The sequence below is a fragment of the Microtus pennsylvanicus genome, chromosome 11 (assembly GCF_037038515.1).
Source record: "Microtus pennsylvanicus isolate mMicPen1 chromosome 11, mMicPen1.hap1, whole genome shotgun sequence".
NCBI classification, from domain to species: domain Eukaryota; kingdom Metazoa; phylum Chordata; class Mammalia; order Rodentia; family Cricetidae; genus Microtus; species Microtus pennsylvanicus.
The window spans coordinates 49,876,184-49,897,811 of record NC_134589.1 but is presented as its reverse complement, the minus strand read 5'-3'; the positions used below and the strand labels follow the sequence as shown (position 1 = coordinate 49,897,811).

The window sequence follows — 21,628 nt, the reverse complement described above, 5'->3', positions numbered from 1 at the left end:
TGCAGATCAAAGGTCCAGAAAATATATTTAATAAAATTATAGAAGAAAACTTTCCCAACCTAAAGAAAGATATACATATGAAGGTTCAAGAAGCATACAGAACACCAAATAGGCTGGATCAAAAAAAAACATCCCCTCGCCATATAATAATCAAAACACAAAGCATACAGAATAAAGAAAGAATATTAAGAGCTGCAAAGGACAAAAGGCCAAGTTACTTATAAAGGTAAACCTATCAGACTTACACCACACTTCCCCATGGAAACCATGAAAGCAAGAAGGTCCTGGATAGATGTGCTGCAGAAACTGAGAGACCATGGATGCAAGCCCAGACTACTATACCCAGCCAAGCTTTCGTTCACTATAAATGGAGAAAAAAAAATTTTCCAGGATAAAAACCAATTTAAACAATACGTAGCCACAAATCCAGCCTTACAGAAAGTAATAGAAGGAAAATCACTAACCAAGGAGTCCAACAATGACCACAATAACTCAGACATCTAGAGACCCTTCACCAACACTACTCAAAGAAGGGAAACACACAAACTCTATGACTAAAAAAGTGACCGGAGTTAACAACCACTGGTCATTAATATCACTTAATGTCAATGGACTCAACTCACCTATAAAAAGGCACAGGCTAAGAGATTGGATACGAAAACAGGACCCAACATTCTGCTGTTTACAAGAAACACACCTCAACCACAAAGACAGGCACCTACTCAGAGTAAAGGGCTGGGAAAAGGCTTATCAAGCAAATGGACCTAAGAAACAAGCAGGTGTGGCCATACTAATCTCTAACAAAGTTGACTTCAAACTTAAATCAATCAGAAGAGATGGAGAGGGGCATTTTATACTCATAACAGGAACAGTTCATCAGGATAAAGTCTCAATCCTGAATATCTATGCCCCTAATATAAAAGCACCCACGTACATAAGAGAAACATTGCTAAAACTCAAGGCAGCCATCAAACCGCACACACTAATAGTAGAAGACTTCAACACTCTTCTTTCACCAATGGACAGGTCAATCAGACAGAAACCTAACAGAGAAATAAGAGAATTAATGGAGGTATTGAAACAAATGGACTTAACAGACATCTATAGAACATTCCACCCAAATAGGAAAGAATACACCTTCTTCTCTGCAGCTCATGGAACCTTCTCGAAAATCGACACATACTTGGTAACAAAGCAAACATCCACAGTTACAAAAAAATGTTAGTAACCACCCGTGTCTTATCAGATCACCTTGGATTAAAGTTAGAATTCAACAACAATGCTACCCCCAGAAAGCCTACAAATTCAAGGAAACTGAACAGTCAACTACGGAACCACACCTGGGTCAAGGAAGAAATCAATAAAGAAATTAAAGTCTTCCTTGAATTCAATGAAAATAAAGAAACAACATACTCGAACTTATGGGACGCTATGAAAGCAGTCCTAAGAGGTAAGTTCATAGCACTAAGTGCCCACTTAAAGAAAACAGAAAAAGCTCACATTGGAGACTTAACAGCCCACCTGAAAGCTCTAGAAAAAAAAGAAGCAGACTCACCTAGGAGGAGTAGAAGACTGGAAATAATCAAACTGAGGGCTGAAATCAACAAAACAGTAAAACAGAAAACAATACAAAGAATCAATGAAACAAAAAGCTGGTTCCTGGAGAAAATCAACAAGATTGACAAACCCCTATCCAAACTAATCAAAAGGCAGAGAGCGAATTTGCAAATTAATAAGATCAGAAATGAAAAGGGGGACATAACCACAGACACAGAGGAAATTCAGAGAATCATTAGATCTTACTACAAAAGCCTGTATAACACAAAACTGGAAAATGTATAGGAAATGGACACTTTTTTAGATAAGTAACATATACCAAAGTTAAACCAGGACCAGGTGAACAATCTAAATAGAACTGTTAGTAGCGAAGAATTAGAAGCGATTATCAAAAACCTCCCTACCAAAAAAAGCCCAGGACCAGATGGTTTCAATGCAGAATTCTACCAGAACTTCCAAGAAGACCTTATACCTATACTCCTTAGTGTATTTCACAATATAGAAACAGAAGAGTCATTGCCAAATTCCTTTTATGAAGCTACAGTTACTCTGATACCAAAACTGCACAAAGACTCAACCAAGAAAGAAAATTATAGGCCAATCTCACTCATGAACATCGACGCAAAAATCCTCAACAAAATACTGAAAACCGAATCCAAGAACACATTAGAAAAATTATCCATTATGATCAAGTAGGCTTCATCTCAGAGATGCAGGGCTGGTTCAACATACGAAAATCTATCAATGTAATCCATCATATAAATAAACTGAAAGAAAAAAACCATATGATCATTTCATTAGATGCTGAAAAAGCATTTGACAAAATTCAACATCCCTTTATGATAAAAGTATTGGAGAGATTAGGGATACAAGGGTCATACCTAAATATAATAAAAGCTACATACAGCAAGCCGACAGCTAACATCAAATTAAACGGAGAAAACTCAGAGCCATCCCACTAAACTCAGGAACACGACAAGGCTGTCGACTCTCACCATACCTCTTCAATATAGTGCTGGAAGTTCTAGCAATAGCAATAAGACAACATAAGGGAATCAAGGGGATTCGAATTGGAAAGGAAGAAGTGAAACTTTCGTTATTTGCAGATAATATGATAGTGTACATAAGCGACCCCAAAAACTCCACCAAAGAACTCCTAAAGCTGATAAACAGCTTTAGTAATGTGGCAGGATACAAGATCAACTCCAAAAAATCAGTCGCCCTCTTATACACAAAGGATATGGAAGCAGAGAGGGAAATCAGAGAAGCTTCTCCATTCACGATAGCCACAAACAGCATAAAATATCTTGGGGTAACTCTAACCAAGAAAGTGAAAGATCTATTTGACAAGAACTTTAAGGCATTGAAGAAAGAAATTGAGGAGGATACCAGAAAATGTAAGGGCCTCCCTTGCTCTTGGATTGGGAGGATCAACATAGTAAAAATGGCAATTCTACCAAAGGCGATTTATGGATTCAATGCAATCCCCATCACGGTCCCATCAAAATTCTTCACAGATGTTGAGAGGACAATAATCAACTTTATATGGAAAAACAAAAAACCCAGGATAGCCAAAACAATCCTATACAATAAAGGATCCTCTGGAGGCATTACCATCCCTGACTTCAAACTCTGTTACAGAGCTACAGTGATGAAAACAGTGTGGTACTGGCATAAAAACAGAGAAGTCGACCAATGGAATCGTATAGAAGACCCGAATTTTAACCCACAAACCTATGATCACCTCATTTTCGATAAAGGAGCTAAAAGTATACAATGGAAGAAAGAAAGCATCTTCAACAAATGGTGCTGGCATAACTGGATGTCAACCTGTAGAAGAATGAAAATTGACCCATATCTATCACCATGCACAAAACTCAAGTCCAAATGGATTAAAGACCTCAATATCAGTCTGAACACACTGACCAGATAGAAGAGAAAGTGGTAATTACCCTACAACAGATGGGCACAGGAGATCGCTTCCTAGGTATAACCCCAGCAGCACAGACATTAAAGGCAACATTGAGTAAATGGGACCTACTAAAACTGAGAAGCTTCTATAAAGCAAAGGACACTGTCACTAAGACAAAAAGGCAACCTACTGACTGGGAGAAGATCTTCACCAACCCCGCAACAGACAAAGGTCTGATCTCCAAAATATATAGAGAACTCAGGAAACTAGACTTTAAAATGCTAATTAACCCAATTAAAAAATGGGGCACTGATCTGAACAGAGAATTCTCAACAGAAGAAGTTTAAATGGCCAAAAGACACTTAAGGTCATGCTCAACCTCCTTAGCAATCAGGGAAATGCAAATCAAGACAACTTTGAGATATCATCTTACACCTCTCAGAATGGCTAAAATAAAAAACACCAATGATAGCCTTTGCTGGAGAGGCTGTGGAGGAAGGGGTACCCTCATCCATTGCTGGTGGGATTGCAATCTTGTGCAACCACTTTGGAAATCAGTGTTTCGGTTTCTCAGGAAATTCGGGATCAACCTACCCCTGGACCCAGCAACACCGCTCTTGGGCATATACCCAAGAGATGCCCTATCATATGACAAAAGCATTTGTTCATCTATGTTCATAGCAGTATTTTTTGTAATAGCCAGAACCTGGAAACAACCTAGATGCCCTTCAATGGAAGAATGGATGAAGAAAGTGTGGAATATATACACATTAGAGTACTATGCTGTGGTAAAAAACAATGACTTCTCGAATTTTGTATGCAAATGGGTGGAAATAGAAAACACTATACTGAGTGAGGTAACCCAGACCCAAAGAGATGAACATGGTTCACTCATAATTGGTTTCTAGCCATAAATAAGGGTCACAGAGTCTACAATTGGTGAACCTAAAGAAGCTAAGTAAGAAGGTGTACCCAAGGAAAAACACATAGTTATCCTCTTGGCTATGGGAAGTAGACAAAATTGCCGGGGAGAAAATTGGGATCTTGGGGGTGGGGTCGGATGGGGGTTAGGGGAAATGGGGAGAGAAAAGGGAGAAGGGGAGGATGGGGGGAACTTGGGGAAAAAGGAGGATTGGGATAAAGGAAGGTTGGATAGGGGAGCACGGAAGCACAATTCTTAGTTAAGGGAGCCACCTTAGGGTTGGCAAGAGACTTGAACCTAGAGTGGCTCCCAGGAGCCCATGGCGATGTCCCCAGTTAGTGCATTGGGCAGCTGAGGATACGGAACCTGAAATGACCCTATCCTATAGCAATACTGATGAATATCTTGCATATCACCATAGAACCTTCATCTGGTGATGGATGGAGATAGAGACAGAGACCCACACTGGAGCACTGGACTGAGCTTCCAAGGTCCCAATGAGGAGCAGAAGGAGGGAGAAGATGAACAATGAAGTAGGGACCACGAGGGGTGCACCCACCCACTGAGACAGTGGGGCTGATCTATTGGGAGCTCACCAAGGCCAGCTGGACTGTGACTGAAAAAAGCATGGGATAAAACCAGACTCTCTGAACATGGCCAACAATGAGGGCTGCTGAGAAGCCAGGGACAATGGCACGGGGTTTTGATCCTACATAATGTTCTGGCTTTGTGGGATCCTAGCCAGTTTGAATGTTCACCTTCCTAGATATGGAAGGAGGGGGGAGGACCTTGGACTTTCCACAGGGGAGGGAACCCTGACTGCTCTTTGGACTGGAGAGGAAGGGGGAGAGTAGTAGAGGGAGGGGGAGAAAGGTGGGAGGAGGGGGAGGGAAATGGGAGTCTGGGAGGAGGCGGAAACTTGTTTTTTTTTTTTCCTGTTCTAATAAAAAAAAGAGTTTTAATGAATAAAAATGCATGCAAAAATGATACACAGCCAATGCCTATAAAAATAACTCAATTTTCCCCAACGGCTAGAACAGCTGTGCAATAGCTTCAGAATGCTTTAGATTAGATCAGGTGCCTTGTTAATGGTTTTTAAGATAAACTATTTCCAGAAAGGCAATCTTGTCTACAAAGACATATAGCCAATCTTCTGATTTGTTGAACTAAGGTTAAAAGTGCAGAGCAACCTAAATGCTGCATGCAGTATCTTTGCTAGGTCTGACTGGTAACCTAGGACAGTGATTAACTCTCCTCATACGTTCCTAACCTCAGTTTTCTGACATGGGCATGTACCCTGAAGACTCAAAGTTTAGTCAACTAACTATTTTTTATATACAGAAAATAAGTTGACTTCATAGTCCTGAGAAAGAGTTATAAATTTCCATTTTCTTGTTTTAAAGACACACAGAAGATAGAAAATACATTTTAAAATTTAAAATGGTTTAGCATCACTATTGCCTTGTTAAATGCCAATTGACATAATATTGACAGATTTATGGTAATCTGAGCCCAAACCACAAACTTACAACTGACTCAAAGAATGCAGAGAATCAACACTGCACTCTCTGATTCTGAGATAATCCAATATTTACAATTCCTGATGGCAGAATATTACTTCAAAATGCTTTCCTAGTCATGAGTCAGTGTAAATTGCCGTTCCCTTCCTGGGAGAATACAGGGCAGAAGGTCGAAGCAGCAAATACACTCATATAGGTTCTAAGTACCCAATTTTGTTGTTTTCTTTGACTCTCCAGCACTTTATGATTATGACTCCTTTAAAATCCCTTATAAGATTACCTCTCGACAGGTAATTATGTGACTGATCCTTTCTTTGCAGCTGTAAGTTACAGTCCACCAATGAAGAAGCTAACTGAAGAAAAAACTGCTTCTTCCTTGCTCCGTGACAAGTTATTTAGATTTACTGCATGTCAGTTGTCAGGGCGACTCTAATTTTAATAATTTACTTAAGAAATGGTATATGACCTTTAAATCTAACTCCTATATTGCCTGAAAGGTTTTGTGGAATATCATGAGAGGAAAAACTTTAGAGAAAAATCTTAAGAGAATATAGAAAGGAAACTATCAGGAAAGTATATGTGTGTTTCTTTCCCCCAAAACCTTCAGATAGAAAAGTCTTTATGCACTGACTCCTGTATTTCCTTCGATACCCTGGGCAGCCTAGGAGTTGATTCTTCTCTAGACTGCAGTATAAGTGCTCCACAGGGTGTGAACAGGTGGCTAGTATCTTCTCTTTTTTATCTACAGTACTCAGCACAGGCCCTGGTACAAAGGGGCACTTCAGAGAGTCTTTTCCTTTTGATGTCAATGTATCTGATTTCATTTGGAGCAGAATACTAGAGTCTCATAAAGGAAAACTGGAAAGAGGAGATGGGAAGAGAGCTCAGGAGAGGTGGTTGAGAATGATTCTATTGTGGGATGTTGAGCATGGTCATAAACTCTACAGATGTGCTGGTTCACATGTCACCATATCATTTTAAGAGAAAGGGGAGAGGAGAAATAGATAAATCGACAGAAAGATAGATAGATAAATAGATAGATGGAGATAGGGAGTGACAGAGACACACAGTGAGACAGAGAATGATAGGCAGAGATAAACTCACAGATATATAGAGAGATAAATTGACAGAAACACCACAGAGACAGACAGGCAGGCAGGGAGAGAGAGAGAGAGAGAGAGAGAGAGAGAGAGAGAGAGAGAGAGAGAGGAAGAAGAAGAAGAAAAAGAAGAAGAAAAAAAGAAGAAGAAGAAGAAGAAGAAGAAGAAGAAGAAGAAGAAGAAGAAGAAGAAGAAAAAGAAGAAGGAGGAGGAGGAAGAGAAAAAGAAGAAGAAAAAGGAGAAGAGAAGAAGAAGAAGAAGAAGAAGAAGAAGAAGAAGAAGAAGAAGAAGAAGAAGAAGAAGAAGAAGAAGAAGAAGAAGAGCATGCATGTAAGGGATTCCTTTAATGTCACTAACTAATCATACAAAGCCAGGAGAACCATAGATTTTTAACCAGCCTTAGTTACAAACTGCAAAGGACTGGGAATAGCTAATTATCTGTTTTTTGCAGTATTTCATCCCTAATACTGTCAACAAAACAAGGCAAGAAACTCAAAATAAAACCACAAGTCTCAAAACACAAATTAAAGGTGGCCAACTTTGACTGAAGCAGAAAGTATTGGATGCTTTCTTTTGCTTTTACAAAACTAAAGAACGTTAAGGATACCAAACACTGAAATTTAAAGGATGGTGTTTTTTTTAAAAAAAAAAGTTTAATTAATTAATTAATTAATTTTGATTTTGAGGCAAGATTTCTCTGTGGAACAGTTCTTGCTGTCCTGGAATTCTCTTTGTAGACCAAGTAGACCTTGAACTCATAAGAGATCTGCCTTCCACTGCCTCTCAAGTGCTGGAATTAAAGGCATGCATCACCACTGCCTGACTCCTTATATTTTACTTTATGTGTTGTTGGGGGAAGTATGTCGCCGTGGGGGCAGGCTTTAAGGGTTCCTTGGCTCAGGATACCACTGAAGGTGTCAATCAACTTTATATACTGTGGCCAGTATATAAAGATATAGCCCGCACCACATCTCCCTGCACACTCCATGGTTCCCACCATGATGATAATAGACTGAATCTCTGAAACTGTTAGCGAGCCTTCTTTATTAAATATTTATTTTATAAGAGTTACTGTGGCCTGGATGCAAGCCACGACTACTATACCACGCAAAGTTTTTAATCACCATCAAAGGATAAAACAAGATATTCCATGACAAAACCAGATTTAAACAATACCTATCCACATATCCAGCCCTACAGAAAGTACTACAAGGAAAACTCCAACCCAAGGAAGCTAACTGCACCCACAAAACCACTGGCAACAGATAACCTCACAACAGCAAACCCCAAAGAAGGAAAATGCATAAACACTACCACCAAAAGTTAACAGGAATTAGCGATCACTGGTCATTAATATCTCTTAATATCAATGGACTCAATTAACATATAATAAAAGACACAGGCTAATAAATGGGTACGAAAGCAGAATGTATCCTTCAGCTATATACAAGAAACAAACCTCAACCTCAAAGACAGACATTACCTCAAAGTAAAGGGTTGGAAAAAGATTTTCTAATCAAATGGACCTAAGAAACAAACAAGTGTAATTATCCTAATATCTAACAAAATAGATTTCTGTTGACAGAGGTTTGCTTCTGTTCCACCCAGTCCCACAGTCATTCAATCCCAAAGAAACACACAGAGGCCTACATTAATTATAGACTGGTTGGCCTATTAGCTCAAGATTTCTTATTAACTAACTGTTACATCTTACATTAACCCATAATTCTTTTCTGTGTTAGCCACTTGCCTTGATACCTTTTATCAGCAATTTATTCTCATGTTGCTTACTCTGTGTGTCTGGGTGATGACTGCAGACTGATCCTTTCCTCTTTCCAGAATTCTCCTGTTCTGGTCGCCCTGCCTATACTTCCTGCCTGGCTACTGGCAAATCAGCATTTTATTTTATTTTTGCATTTTTTAAAATTTATTTTATTGAGCTCTACATTTTTCTCTGCTCTCCTCCCTGCCTCTCCCCTTCCCTTCAACTCTCTCCCATGGTCCCCAAGCTCCCAATATACTTAAGAGATCTTGTCTTTTTCAACTTCCCATGTAGATTAGATACATGTGTGTCTCTCTTAGGGTTTTCATTGTTGTCAAGGTTCTCTGGGGTTGTGATTTGTAGGGTGGTTTTCTTTGCTTTGTTTAAAAACCACTTTTGAGTGAGTACATGTGATAATTGTCTTTCTGAGTCTGGGTTACCTCACTCAAAATACTGTTTTCTAGCTCCTGTTCTGGTAGGAATACATATACTTCCTGCCTGGCTACTGGCAGATCAGTATTTTATTAAAGCAATACAATGACAAATCTATACAAGGTACAAGACCATTGTCTCACAGCAGTCTTCAAACTAAAATCTAGCAGAAGAGATGGAGAAGGGCACATTATACTCATAACAGGAACAATCCATTAAGATGAAGTATCAATCCTGAACACCTATGCTCCTAATACAAGAGCACCCACATATGTAAAAGAAAGATTACTAAAGCTTAAATCACACATCAAACCCCACACACTAATAGGAGACTGCAACACCCCACATTCCTCAATGGACAGGCCAACCAGGCAGAAACTGAACAGAGAAATAAGAGAACTAACGATATCATGACTCAAATGGACTTTACAGATATCTACAGAACATTCTACCCAAACACAAAAGAATATACTTTCTTCTCATGGCCTTATAAAACCTTCTCTAAAGTTAAACACATACTCAGTAACAAAACAAACCTCAACAGATATTAAAAATCGGAGTAACCACCCATATCTTATCAGATCATAATAGTTTAAAGTCAGAATTTAACAATAACACTAATCACAGAACACCTACAAACTCATGGAAATTGAACAGTGCTCTATTGAACAATCCCTGTGTCATGGAAGAAATGAAAAAAATTAAAGACTTCCTAGAATTCGATGAAAATAAAGGCACAAGATATCCAAATCTATGGCACTATGAAAGCAATGCTAAGAGGAAAGTTCACAGCACTAAGTGCCCACATAGAGAAAGTTTAGAAATTCACACTAGTGCAATAATATCACACCAGAAATCTCTAGAACAAAAACAAGAAGACTCATCCAGGAGGAGTAGATGACAGGAAATAATCAAATTGGGGGCTGAAATCAATAACAATAGAAACAATATAATAGAAATATACAAAGAATCAATGAAACAAAGAGCTGGTTCTTCAAGAAAATCAACAGATAAACAAACCCTTATCCAAAATAATCAAAAATCAGAGAAAGAACATCCAAAATTAACAAAATCAGAAATGAAAAGGGGGGACATATCAACAGACACTGTGGAAATCCAGAGAATTATTACTAATTATTACTAGTAGGTCATACTACTAAAAACCCGTACTCCACAAAATTGGAAAATGTAAAAGAAATGGAAAATTTTCTGGATAGGTACCACATACCAAAACTAATACAAGACCAGGTGAACAATTTAAATAGAACTAAAGCCTGCAAGGACATAGAAACACTCATAAAAAGGGTCCCCGTGAAAAAGAGTCTAGACTTGGATGGTTTCAGAGCTCAGTTCTATCAGAACTCCGAAGTATACCTAATACATATAATCCTCAAATTGTTCCATAGAATAGAAACAGAAAGAACATTGCCAAACTCTTTTTATGAGTATACAGTTACCCTGATACCAAAACCACAGAAAGACTCAACCAAGAAAGAAAATTACAGACCATCTTTACTCATTAACATTGATGAAAAATACTCAAGAAAATACTGGCAGCTCAAATTTAAGAACACATCAAAAAAATCATCCACCATTATCAAGTCAACTTCATCCCAGAGATGCAGGGATGGTTCAATACATCAAAATCTATCAGTGTAGTCCACCATATAAATAAAATGAGGGAAACAAAAACATATGATCATCTCATTGGATGCTGAAAAGAATTCAACAAATTTCAACACTGCTTCATGATGATAAAGGCCTTGGAGAGATCAGGAATACAAGGAACATATCTAAACATAATAAAAGCAATATAAAGAAAGCCAACAGACAACATCAAATTAGATGGGGAGAAATTCAAAACAATTCCACTAAAATCAAGAACAAGGCAGGGCTGTCTACTCTCTTCATAACTATACAACATATTTTCTGAAGTTCTTGCTAGAGCAGTAAGGCAACAAAAGAAGATCAAGGTGATTCAAACTGTAAAAAAGAAGTCAAACTTTCACTATTTGCAGATGATATGATAGTATAAATAATTGACCACAAAACTCCATTAGGGAACTTCTACAGCTGATAAATACCTTCAGTAATGTTGAGCCATCAACTCAAAAACAACAACAACAACAATAACAGCACTAGCCCTCCTATATATAAATGATAAAGAAGCTGAGAGAGAAATCAGAGAAACATCACCCTTCACAATAATCACAAATGATGTAAAATATCTTGGGGCAACACTAACCAAAGAAGTGAAACATCTGTTTGACATTAAGTCTTTGAAGAAAGAAATTGAAGAAGATACCAGATAATGGAAGGATCTCCCATGCTCTTGGATGGGTAGGATCAATACAATAAAAATGTCAATCCTACCAAAAGCAATCTTTAGATTCAAAGTTAATCTCCCTCAAAATCTCAACATAATTCTTCACAGACTTTGAAAGAAAAAATAATCAACTTCATATGAAAAAACAAAACCCAGGGTAGCCAAGACAATCCTGTATAATAAAGCAACTTCTGGAGGCATCAGCATATCTGACATCAAGCTCTATTATAGAACTACAGTAATGAAAACTTCTTGGTATTGGCATAAAAACAGACAGGTTGACCAACGGAATCAAACTGAAGACTCCTACATCTATGAACACCTGAGTTTTTGACAAAGAAGCTAAAATTATACAAGGAACAAAGAATGCATCTACAACAAATGGTGCTGGTATAACTGGATATCAACATGTAGAAGTATGAAAATAGATCCATATCTATCCCCATGCACAAAACTCAAGTCCAAATAGATTAAATACCTCAATATAAATTCAACCATACTGAACATAATAGAAGAGAAAGTGGAAAGTAGCCTTCAATGTATGGGCACATGAGACTACTTCCTAAATATATCACCAGCATCACAGACAGTGAGATCATCAGTAAATGAATGGGATCTCCTGAAACTGAGAAGCTTCTAAAGCAAAGGGCAGAGTCAATAAGACAAAAAGGCAGCATACTGAATGGGAAAGGATCTTCACCAACACTACATCAGAGAGGGGGCTGATCTCCAAAATATACAAAGAACTCAAGAAATTGGTCATCATAAGAACAAAGAATCCAATAAAAAATATGGAATACAGACCTAAACAGAAAACTCTCAACAGAGGAATCTAAAATGGCTAAAAGACACTTACGAAAATGTTCAACATCCTTAGTCATCAGAAAAATACAAAACAAAACAACTCTGAGATTCTATCTTACACCTGTAAGAATGGCCAAGATCAAAAATACTGAAGGCAACTTATGCTATAGAGGTTGTGGGGTAAAAGGAACACTCCTGCATTGCTGGTGGGAATGCAATCTGGTACAGCCCCTTTGGATGTCAGTGTTGTGATTTCTCAGAAAATTAGGAAACAACCTTCCTCAAGACACAATAATACCACCTTTGGGCATATAGCCAAAGGAAGCTCAATCATGCCACAAGGACAGGTAGGTGTTCAACTATGTTCATAGTAGCATTGTTTGTCATAGCCAGAACCTGGAAACAATTTAGATGCCCTTTGACAAAAGAATGAATAAGGAAAATGTGTTACATTTACACAATGCAGTACTATACAGCAGAAAAAAATAATGACATCTTAAATTTTGTACGCAATTAGATGGATCTAGAAAACATATTGAGTGAGGTAACCCAGACCCAGAAAGAGAATGATCACATGTAATCACTCATATGTTTTTTTAAGCATAAAGCAATGAAAACCAGCCCACAAATCACAATCCCAGAGAACTAGACAACAATGAGGACGCTAAGAGTGACATACATAGATCTAATCTACATGGGAAAAAAAAAGACAAGATCTCCTGAGTAAGTTGGGAGCATGGGGACCTTGGGAGAGGGTTGAAGGGGAGGGGAGAGATAAGGAGAGGAGGAGAGAAAAAATGTAGAGCTCAATAAAAATCAATTTAAAAAAAGAAATAAAAATGAAATTAGACATCAAAAATCCAAATAATCCAATTTAAAAATGGGTTACAGAACTGAGCAGAAAGTTCTCAACAGAAGAATCTAAATGATTGAAAGACACTTAAGGAAATGTTCAGCATCAGTAGTTATTAGGGAAATGCAAATCAAAATGACTTTGAGATACCATCTTACACCAGTCATAATGGCTAAGATAAAAAACACCAATGATAGCTTATGCTGCAGAGAATGTGGAGTAAGGTAAACACTCCTCCATTGCTGGTGAGAATGCAAACTTATACAACCACTCTTGGAAATCAGTATGGCAATTTCTCAGAAAATTGGAAATCAACCTACCTCAGGACCCAGAAATACCACTCTTGGGCATATACCCAAAATATGCTCAATCATACTACAAGGACATCTGTTCAACTATGTTCATAGCAGCATTATTTGTAACAGCCAGAAACTAGAAACACCCACGATGTCCCTCAACTGAAGAATAAATAAAGAAAATGTGGCACTTTTACACCTTAGAGTACTACTCAATGGAAAAAAAAATTACATCCAGAAATTTGCATGCAAATGGATGGAATTAGAACAAAACCAAACCCAGAAAGATAAACATGCTATGTGCTCATTCATAAGCTGATACTATCTGTAAAGCAAAGGATATCGAGCCTATAGTTAATGATCCTAGAGAAGCTAAGTAACAATGAACCCTAAGAAAAAATACATAGATCCACCTGGAAAGGGCAAATAGACAATATCTCCCTACAAAATTGGGAGCATGGGGGTGGGTGTAGATGGGAGGGTAGAAGGAAAAGAGGCCGGGAGAAGGGGGGAAGAAAACTTGAGGGAACGGGATAGTCGAGATGTAGGAAGTACAGACATGAGAGCAAGAAGAGATATTTTATATTTTGATTGAGGTAGCCATTATGGGACTAGCAAGATATCTGGCACTAGAGAAATTCCCAGGATTCCACAAGGATGACCCCAGTTAAGAGGAGAGGGTGCCCAAACTGGCCTTGCCCTGTAGTCAGATTGACAAATTTCTTCTTTTTTTTTTTTTTTGGTTTTTTCGAGACAGGGTTTCTCTGTGGTTTTGGAGCCTGTCCTGGAACTAGCTCTTGTAGACCAGGCTGGTCTCGAACTCACAGAGATCCGCCTGCCTCTGCCTCCCGAGTGCTGGGATTAAAGGCGTGTGCCACCACTGCCCGGCTTGACAAATTTCTTAAATGTCACATAGAACCTTCATCCAGCAACTGATGGAAACAGATGACAGAGACCTGAACTGAAACAGAGCACTGGACTGAGCCCCCAAAGTCCAGATGAAGAGTGGGAGGAATGAGAAAATGAGCAAAGAGGCCAAGACTGTGATGGGAACACTCACTGAAAACAGCTTATCTGAGCTAATGGGAGCTTACCACAACTCCAGTCAGACAAGGAAGAAGCCAGCATAGGTCCATACCAGTCCCTCTAAATGTGGGTGATAGTTGTGTGGTTGGGGCAGACTGCAGGGCCACTGGCAGTGGCACCAGAACTTATCCCTACTGCTTGTACTGGGTTTTAGGGAACCTATTCTCTTCGGATGAATACCTTGCTCAGCCTAGATATAGTAGGGAGGGCATTGAACCTTCCTTTAGCAATGTGCCTTACCCTCTCTGAAGAACGGATGTGGGGGTGAGGGATGGAGGGGATGAGAGAAGTGTAGGGAGAGGGAAATGGGATTGGTGTGTAAAATAAAAAGATATTTTTTCTTTTTAAAAAATAAGAATAAAGTGAAATAAAAATAAAAAGAGTTGTCATGGTCAAAATGTCTCTTCATAACAATACAAGGCCTAAGACTATGTTTGTATGCCGGCTTGTCTGTATGTATTCTATGCATGCAGAAACCTTCAGAGACTCAAAGCAGGGCTTTGGATCCCCTGGAACTGTAGATAAAGGTGATTGTGAGCCATCTGATGTGGGTGCTGGGAATGAATCCACACCCTCTGAAAGAGCACCAGGTTTTCTTAATGGTGGAGCCAGTCTCTCAGTTTTCACAGGATGATAGTTTTGATGCGTGTTTAGTATGTACACTGACTGAGTGTGGAACTTCAGTATGTGCTATCACGAAACAAGAGGCATCATTATAAACCACACACAGAAGTTGCTCACTATGGTAGTTAGAAAGAAAATGGCCATTAACGAGGGCTTCAATTTTAGAAGGTGTGGACTTGTTGGAGGGGCTATGGTCTTGCTGGAGGAATTGTATCATTGTGGAGGCGGGCTTTGAGGTCACATATATGCTCAAGCCATGCCTAATAAGACAGTCTACTTCTAGTTCCCTGCTTATCAACATGTAGCAGCTACCTCTGCAGCACTGTGTCTACCTGCCAACTGCCCTATCCCACCATGATGATAATGGACTGAACCTCTAAACTGAAAGCGAGCATTGATGTGGGAGTGTCATATATCAATCTGTTGATTTCATTGGTTAAGCAATAAAGAAACAGCTTGGTCCTCATAGGTTAAAACATAGGTGGGAGGAGTAAACAGAACAGAAGGCTGGGAGAAAGAAGCTGAGTCAAGGAGTCGCCATGATTCTTCCACTCCAGGCAGATGTAGGTTAAGATCATTCATGGTAAGCCAGCTCATGGGCTACACAGATTATAAGAAATGGGCTAGTCCAGGTGTGAGAGTTAACAGAGACAAGGCTAGATATAATGGGCCAAGCGGTGTTTAAAAGAATACAGTTTCCGTGTAATTATTTCGGGGCATAAGCTAGTGCTAGCCATGTGGGTGGCCGGGTGCCTGGGACGCAGCCCCGCTGCTCTTATTACAACAGAGCACCAACAATCAAATGTTTTCTTGTCATGATGTATCTCTACACCAATAGGAGCCCTGACTAAGACACTCACCTTGCCATCCTTTATCCCTTGACTTTAACCAAGGTCCACCCATTTTCCTTATGTGCAGTGGCTTCCTACTTCTCTCCCTACCTTGTCTGATTTTCCCCTCAATTTTACTTTTTCACTATTAGTCAAAGCCTCTCCCTATCCCAAGGGGTTGTCCACAGGCTTTGAAGACCACTGTCCCTGTAAGCAGGTGGGTGTTCCTTTTTTCTCTGGCCCTATATTGTCTCTGTCTCTGTATATACTCGGAATTCTTCTGAAGCTCTACACCAAGCCACTTCTATTTCCATCATCTGTATCAAGGTCCTTTAAGGCTCACTTCTTTATAACCATACACTTAGAAGCAACTTATACTGGCCAAGAGCAGGAAAAACTCATTTCACTAAGATAGTCTCTCTAGGCAATATCAGAAGGCAATTAAGAATGGTCAGAATGGTGTTGTCCTAGGCTTTCAGGACCAGAGAAGTGTCTTGATTCATTAAGAAAATACACGTGAATATGAGATAGCAGAAACTGTGTGGCTCAGGAATCCTATAGAAAATTATATACATAAAAGATAAAAGGAGGTGTCACATTCCTTCTTTCATGCTGTTGATCAAACCTAGGGTCTTGGGCTTATTAGGTGAGGTGTTTTGAATGACTGGTCACCTAGACATGCAAATTTGAATGCCTGATCCTGAAATCTCTTTGTAGAGGCTTAGGAGGTATGGCTTTGTGGGTGGAAATACATCACTGGGGATAGGATTGAAGATTTCAAGGCCCTGAGTCACACCCAGTACTTCCTTTGTGTTTCCTGCTTGTGGTTCAAGAAATAAGCTCTCAGCTGCTGCTCCAGTCACATCTTTTCCCTCTGCCACGATGGACCCTGATCCCTCTGAACCAGAAGCCCAGATAAACTCTCCCATAAGTTGCCTTGGCCATGGTGCTTTTTCACAGCAACAGAAAATTATCCAACAGAGTAGGCAATCTCTGTACCAAATGAGTAACATCCTTAGTCAATGACATTTTGAGACAACAGCACACTATGTATGTAGCCCAGGCTAGACTGGGACTTCTGACCTTCTTGTGTCAGCCTTCTGAGTTTGGGATGACGTGTACCCAATCAAGCTCAGTTAACACAATATTTAGTGCTGCTCTCTAAGAAATGGAATTCTGTAGGATACTAATTTTCTGTGGTTTTGATAACTGATAAATCCTCAGTATTCTACAGCAAGTATGTTTTTATTATTCCATCCTATTAATACAAAATTAGAGTCTTTGAGGGAACTTCCTAGATGAATATAACACTGTTTAATGACATTTCTTTTCTTTGACCAGTTTTCCCTCCTCTCCTCATCCTCTTCCTGTTCTCTAGCCTTTGCTCCACTACTTTTAAGCTATTTATTTTTCACATGGGCTCTTACTGTGTTTTCAACTTGGAGTCAAAGCCCTCAACTCTAGATTACTGTTGTTTCTGATTATTTCAACAGTCACATCCTGTGTAATTAGAGTAGTTGGCTTTCTTCTCTTTCAGTTTTGAATCCTTGGGAGAACAACTGTATTTCTCCTCTTGCTACTGATTGGCAGGCCCTGGTATAAAATTAATGCTTAACTAATCATCTAAAGAGGAGAGAGATACATAATGAAACTGGTTTACCACTTCTGCATGGTAAAAGGAGATCCTGGAATACAAGGTCTACATTGCTGCTGGGATCGGTGGACATTAGGACACCCTCAAGCTGAGTGTCAGGCTCATGCTGCCTTCATTGACACATATAGGAAAGTCATTTGATCAGGAAAAATGTATGGACTCCAATGCATACGCCTTCTGGGGAGGGAAGACCTCAGGACAAGGTATTTGTCATGGGGAGAGAAGATGGTGCCTGCAGGAGTTGGATGAGGTTTCTCTCAGAGAGAAAGCATGATGAGCGAGAGGACCAGTAACTGTGGGTCATTTGAACCTTGTGAAGGGTGAAGAGGATTTGAATCAGAGAAGGTGGGTGGTCCTTACCGAGCTCATACCTCAATTGCATAGTTAGGCACACAGAGGCAAACAGAGAAATGTGGTCAGATTCAGCAGTTAGATCTCGCTGGTGACCTGGATGCTGATGACCCGAAACCAACTAAGTGTGCTGCTGGTGCTCAGAACAGGTGTGCTCATGCAATCCATAGGGAAGCTGGAGAGAGGGCTGTGTCTGGATACTCACAGAACCATACTTGGGGCCGCCAGCGTGTGTCCCTGTTGTCCACAAGCGTTCAGCTGAAGCCTTTTCACATGGTGGCAGAACTTAATGCAGAAAGTGACCACCATGAGTTCCACGTCTGTCTGGACCACCAAGTGGTTAATGCTTTTCTGGAACCTTGGGTGTAGCATATCCACTGAGGCATGCACCATTGTTCTCTGAAAAATGTGCATTACCTCTCTCAGGAAGTCCCCATCCCGAGTCTCATACAGACAATGGAGTAAACCCAGAGGATCTGGTTGATGGTATTGGGTTTCCTCTAGGATGTGCCATTGTAGGTACAAGCCTGTCTTCTGAAGCAAACTGCAGGCAAAGATCTTCTGCATTTCTCTTATTCCTCTTTTACTTGAAAGACCGAATAGGAAGCGCACAGTGGGTGCCTCAAGTAGGTCATGTCTTCCATAGACGTCCTTCAGTGCTTCCACAGTTGTGTAGGCATCCATATAGTGATATATTAGCACAGTATTCTCCAAGACGTAGAACATTGCTGCAAATAACTCCTGGAGATACAAGTGGGCAAAGCTGTAACTCAGAGATCCGGGCTGCTTTTGAAGGATGCCAATCTTCAGGAAAGTGGCAATGTCATCATCATCCAATCCTTGGATCCAAAAATCTCTCTCACTGAACAAGGTCCTTCTTTCGCAGATTCCATCAGCAGCCAGAGAGCAGAGTATTCTGAGCTGGTTCCCCAGGGCATGACCTGAGAGAGCCTGGGAAAAGTATTTCAGGTAGAGCTCTGTGGTGGTCTGTGAGGTCAGTGAGAGGTCTTGTCCCCGATCCATCTGCTGCTTCAGGCAGGTGCAGACCAGCCAGGATACCCAGGGTACCACACACAGTGTTGAGAGCACTGGGTTTGATTTAACCAAGTTAAAAGCTGCCATTGCTTCTTTTTTCTCTCTGAAATATTTGTAGATGTATTTCTTCCGTCCAGACTTAGAGAAGCCCAGGACTTCCACCCAACGTGGCTGCATCAAGGAAGGAATGAAGTTCTTCAGAACTTTGGTTCGAGCTGTGAGCAGCAAGGAAGCCTGAGGCAGGACAGATTTCCCCAGCAAACTGCCCAGCAGTGCGTGCACAGGTTGTGTCTGGCTCCAGTGCAGGCAGAACTTGGGATTATTATCCTCCAAAACCCATGCTGGCTCATCTATGCCATCCAGGATGAAGAGCAGCTTCTCAGGGTGAGACAGGATCTCCCTGATGGGAGCTGCTGGCACAGTCTGGTCTTTTGCTATGAGCTCAGCCAGACTCAGCTGCTTGCACTGGGCCAGCTCTCTGCAGCTGAAGTAGAAGACATGCTGGAAGCGATCTCTGTAGAGCTGACCTTCCTCCCATGCTCTCCTCACCTCTCTGGCCAGTGTTGACTTTCCAGTTCCAGCCGCCCCCTCTAATACAACAAGTTGAGGCTCCTTCTGGGTACCCGGGCTTGGACAAAATAAGTTTTGGATCTCAATCAGATGCCCTCTTTCCTCTCTTTTATATTTATGCCATCTTTCCCATACCACGGTCTCCAATCCTCTTGGGCAAGGTTTTTGTACAAGTAGTAGCTGTGTGAAATTTTGCAGCAAATCATTTGTTTTCCAGGTCTGTGTGGGGTAAAAGTTTTCTCTTCCTTCGCTTTGATGTATTTCTGAAATGTTTAATACATTATGGAGAGAAAGATGGAGCATAAAGGAACACATTAGAGTTGTTTATTCTTTGTTTCATTCTTTCCCCCTTTCAACAACTATGGCACCTCTCTAAGCTGTACAGCATACTGGATACACATTTTGGGTGCTAAGAATGTGAGGTTTAGAGCAGAAGAATTTAGTTCAGGTCTTCACTTGACTAATAATAATAATAATCACAATAATAATAATAATGATGTATAATAACGTATGATGTTCATTTCCATTTCGGATATTTATTGACATCTTACTCTGTGCCAGACCTGCTCTTAGGGCTGAGTATAAAGGATGAGTTCACAGACACAACTCTGTCCTCATTCTGTCTATGGGATGATCCAGTAGCTCTCCTGTATTTGTTGTTAAAAAGAAATCTGGAAAATGGAGAATGGTGACAGATCTTAGAGCTAATCACCCTTTGGGCCCTCTACAGTCTGGAATTCCACTGCCTTCTCTGTTACCAAAGGGATGGCCATTCATAGTTATTGATTTAAAGGATTGTTTCTTCACTATACCTTTACAAGAAAAGGATAGAGTAAAGTTTGCCTTCACAGTGCCTACTTAGTTCTCAGCGTACTAGGACATATCAATGAGCCATTCTTCCACGTGCAATGCTCAAACCCCCACCCTGTGCCGACACTTTGTCAGCCAGCCACTGGAAATAATACATAAGCAATTTCCTAAGTCTATAATTTGTCATTACATGAATGACATTTTGCTATGGGATTCAAATATAGTTACTTTAAAAAGGATGTTTGAAGAAGTAAATAAAGTCTTGCCTAAATGGGGATTACAAATTCCTACTGAAAAGTTTCAAAGAGGAGATTCTGTTAATTACCTAGGTTACAGGATAGGTTTATAGAAAATTAGAAATTAGAAGGCACAAATTAAAAGAGAACGGTTGTGGACTCTTAATGACTTTCAAAGATTATTAGGAGACATTTCCAGTCTACGACTGGCTGTTGGGATAACACCTGATCTAATAATTCATTTAAACAAAACCTTAGATGGTGATAAAGACTTGAATTAACAGCTGAAGTGGAAAAGGAATTGAAGATTGTTGAGGAGAAATTACAAGAGGCACATGTTGATAGGGTGAATCCAAATCTTAATTGTATTCTAGTCATATTGCCTTCCAGAAATTCTACTACAGGAATTTTAATGCAGAGGGATGATATCATCTTAGAATGGATCTTTTTACACATAAACAAAGTAAAAACTTAAAAACTTATGTGGAAAAGGTCTCTGAATTAATTACAAAAGGTAAATTGAGACTTTGACAATTAGCAGGTATAGATCCTGCAAAGATTATAGTGCCTTTTACTGATGAAGAAATAAAATATTTATGGGAAGATAATGAACCCTGGCAAAGGGCTTGTGCTAATTTTTTTGGAGAAATTAATAGCACTTATTCCAAATGATAGACTTAACCTCATAAAGAGAACCTCTTGGATTCCTCCCCAAATTGTATGTGATGCATCAATAACTGGAGCCCATACATTTTATACTGATGCAAATAAATCAGGGAAGGTAGGTTACAAATCAGAAGAATTAAGTAAGGTGGAACAAAGCCCTTATAATTCTGTCCAGAAGGCAGAATTAAATGCTATTCTTATGGTACTAAAGGATTTTAAAGAACCTCTCAATATAGTTATTGATTTACAATATGCAGAAGGAGTTGTCTTGCATATTGAAAT

The 21,628-nt window shown here is 39.7% G+C and overlaps 1 protein-coding gene across 5 annotated transcripts in view; it reads right to left on the bottom strand.

The window, feature by feature from the left end:
- The window catches only part of LOC142860481 (NACHT, LRR and PYD domains-containing protein 1a-like), a 55,998-nt gene that overhangs the window by 21,231 nt on the left and 13,139 nt on the right, over window positions 1-21,628 (bottom strand). For all 5 annotated transcript variants that reach the window (XM_075991802.1, XM_075991803.1, XM_075991799.1 and 2 more), the window contains one exon: window positions 18,235-19,897. In XM_075991802.1, coding sequence (XP_075847917.1) covers window positions 18,235-19,897 — 1,663 coding nt within the window. The remainder of the gene's footprint in view (window positions 1-18,234; window positions 19,898-21,628) is intronic.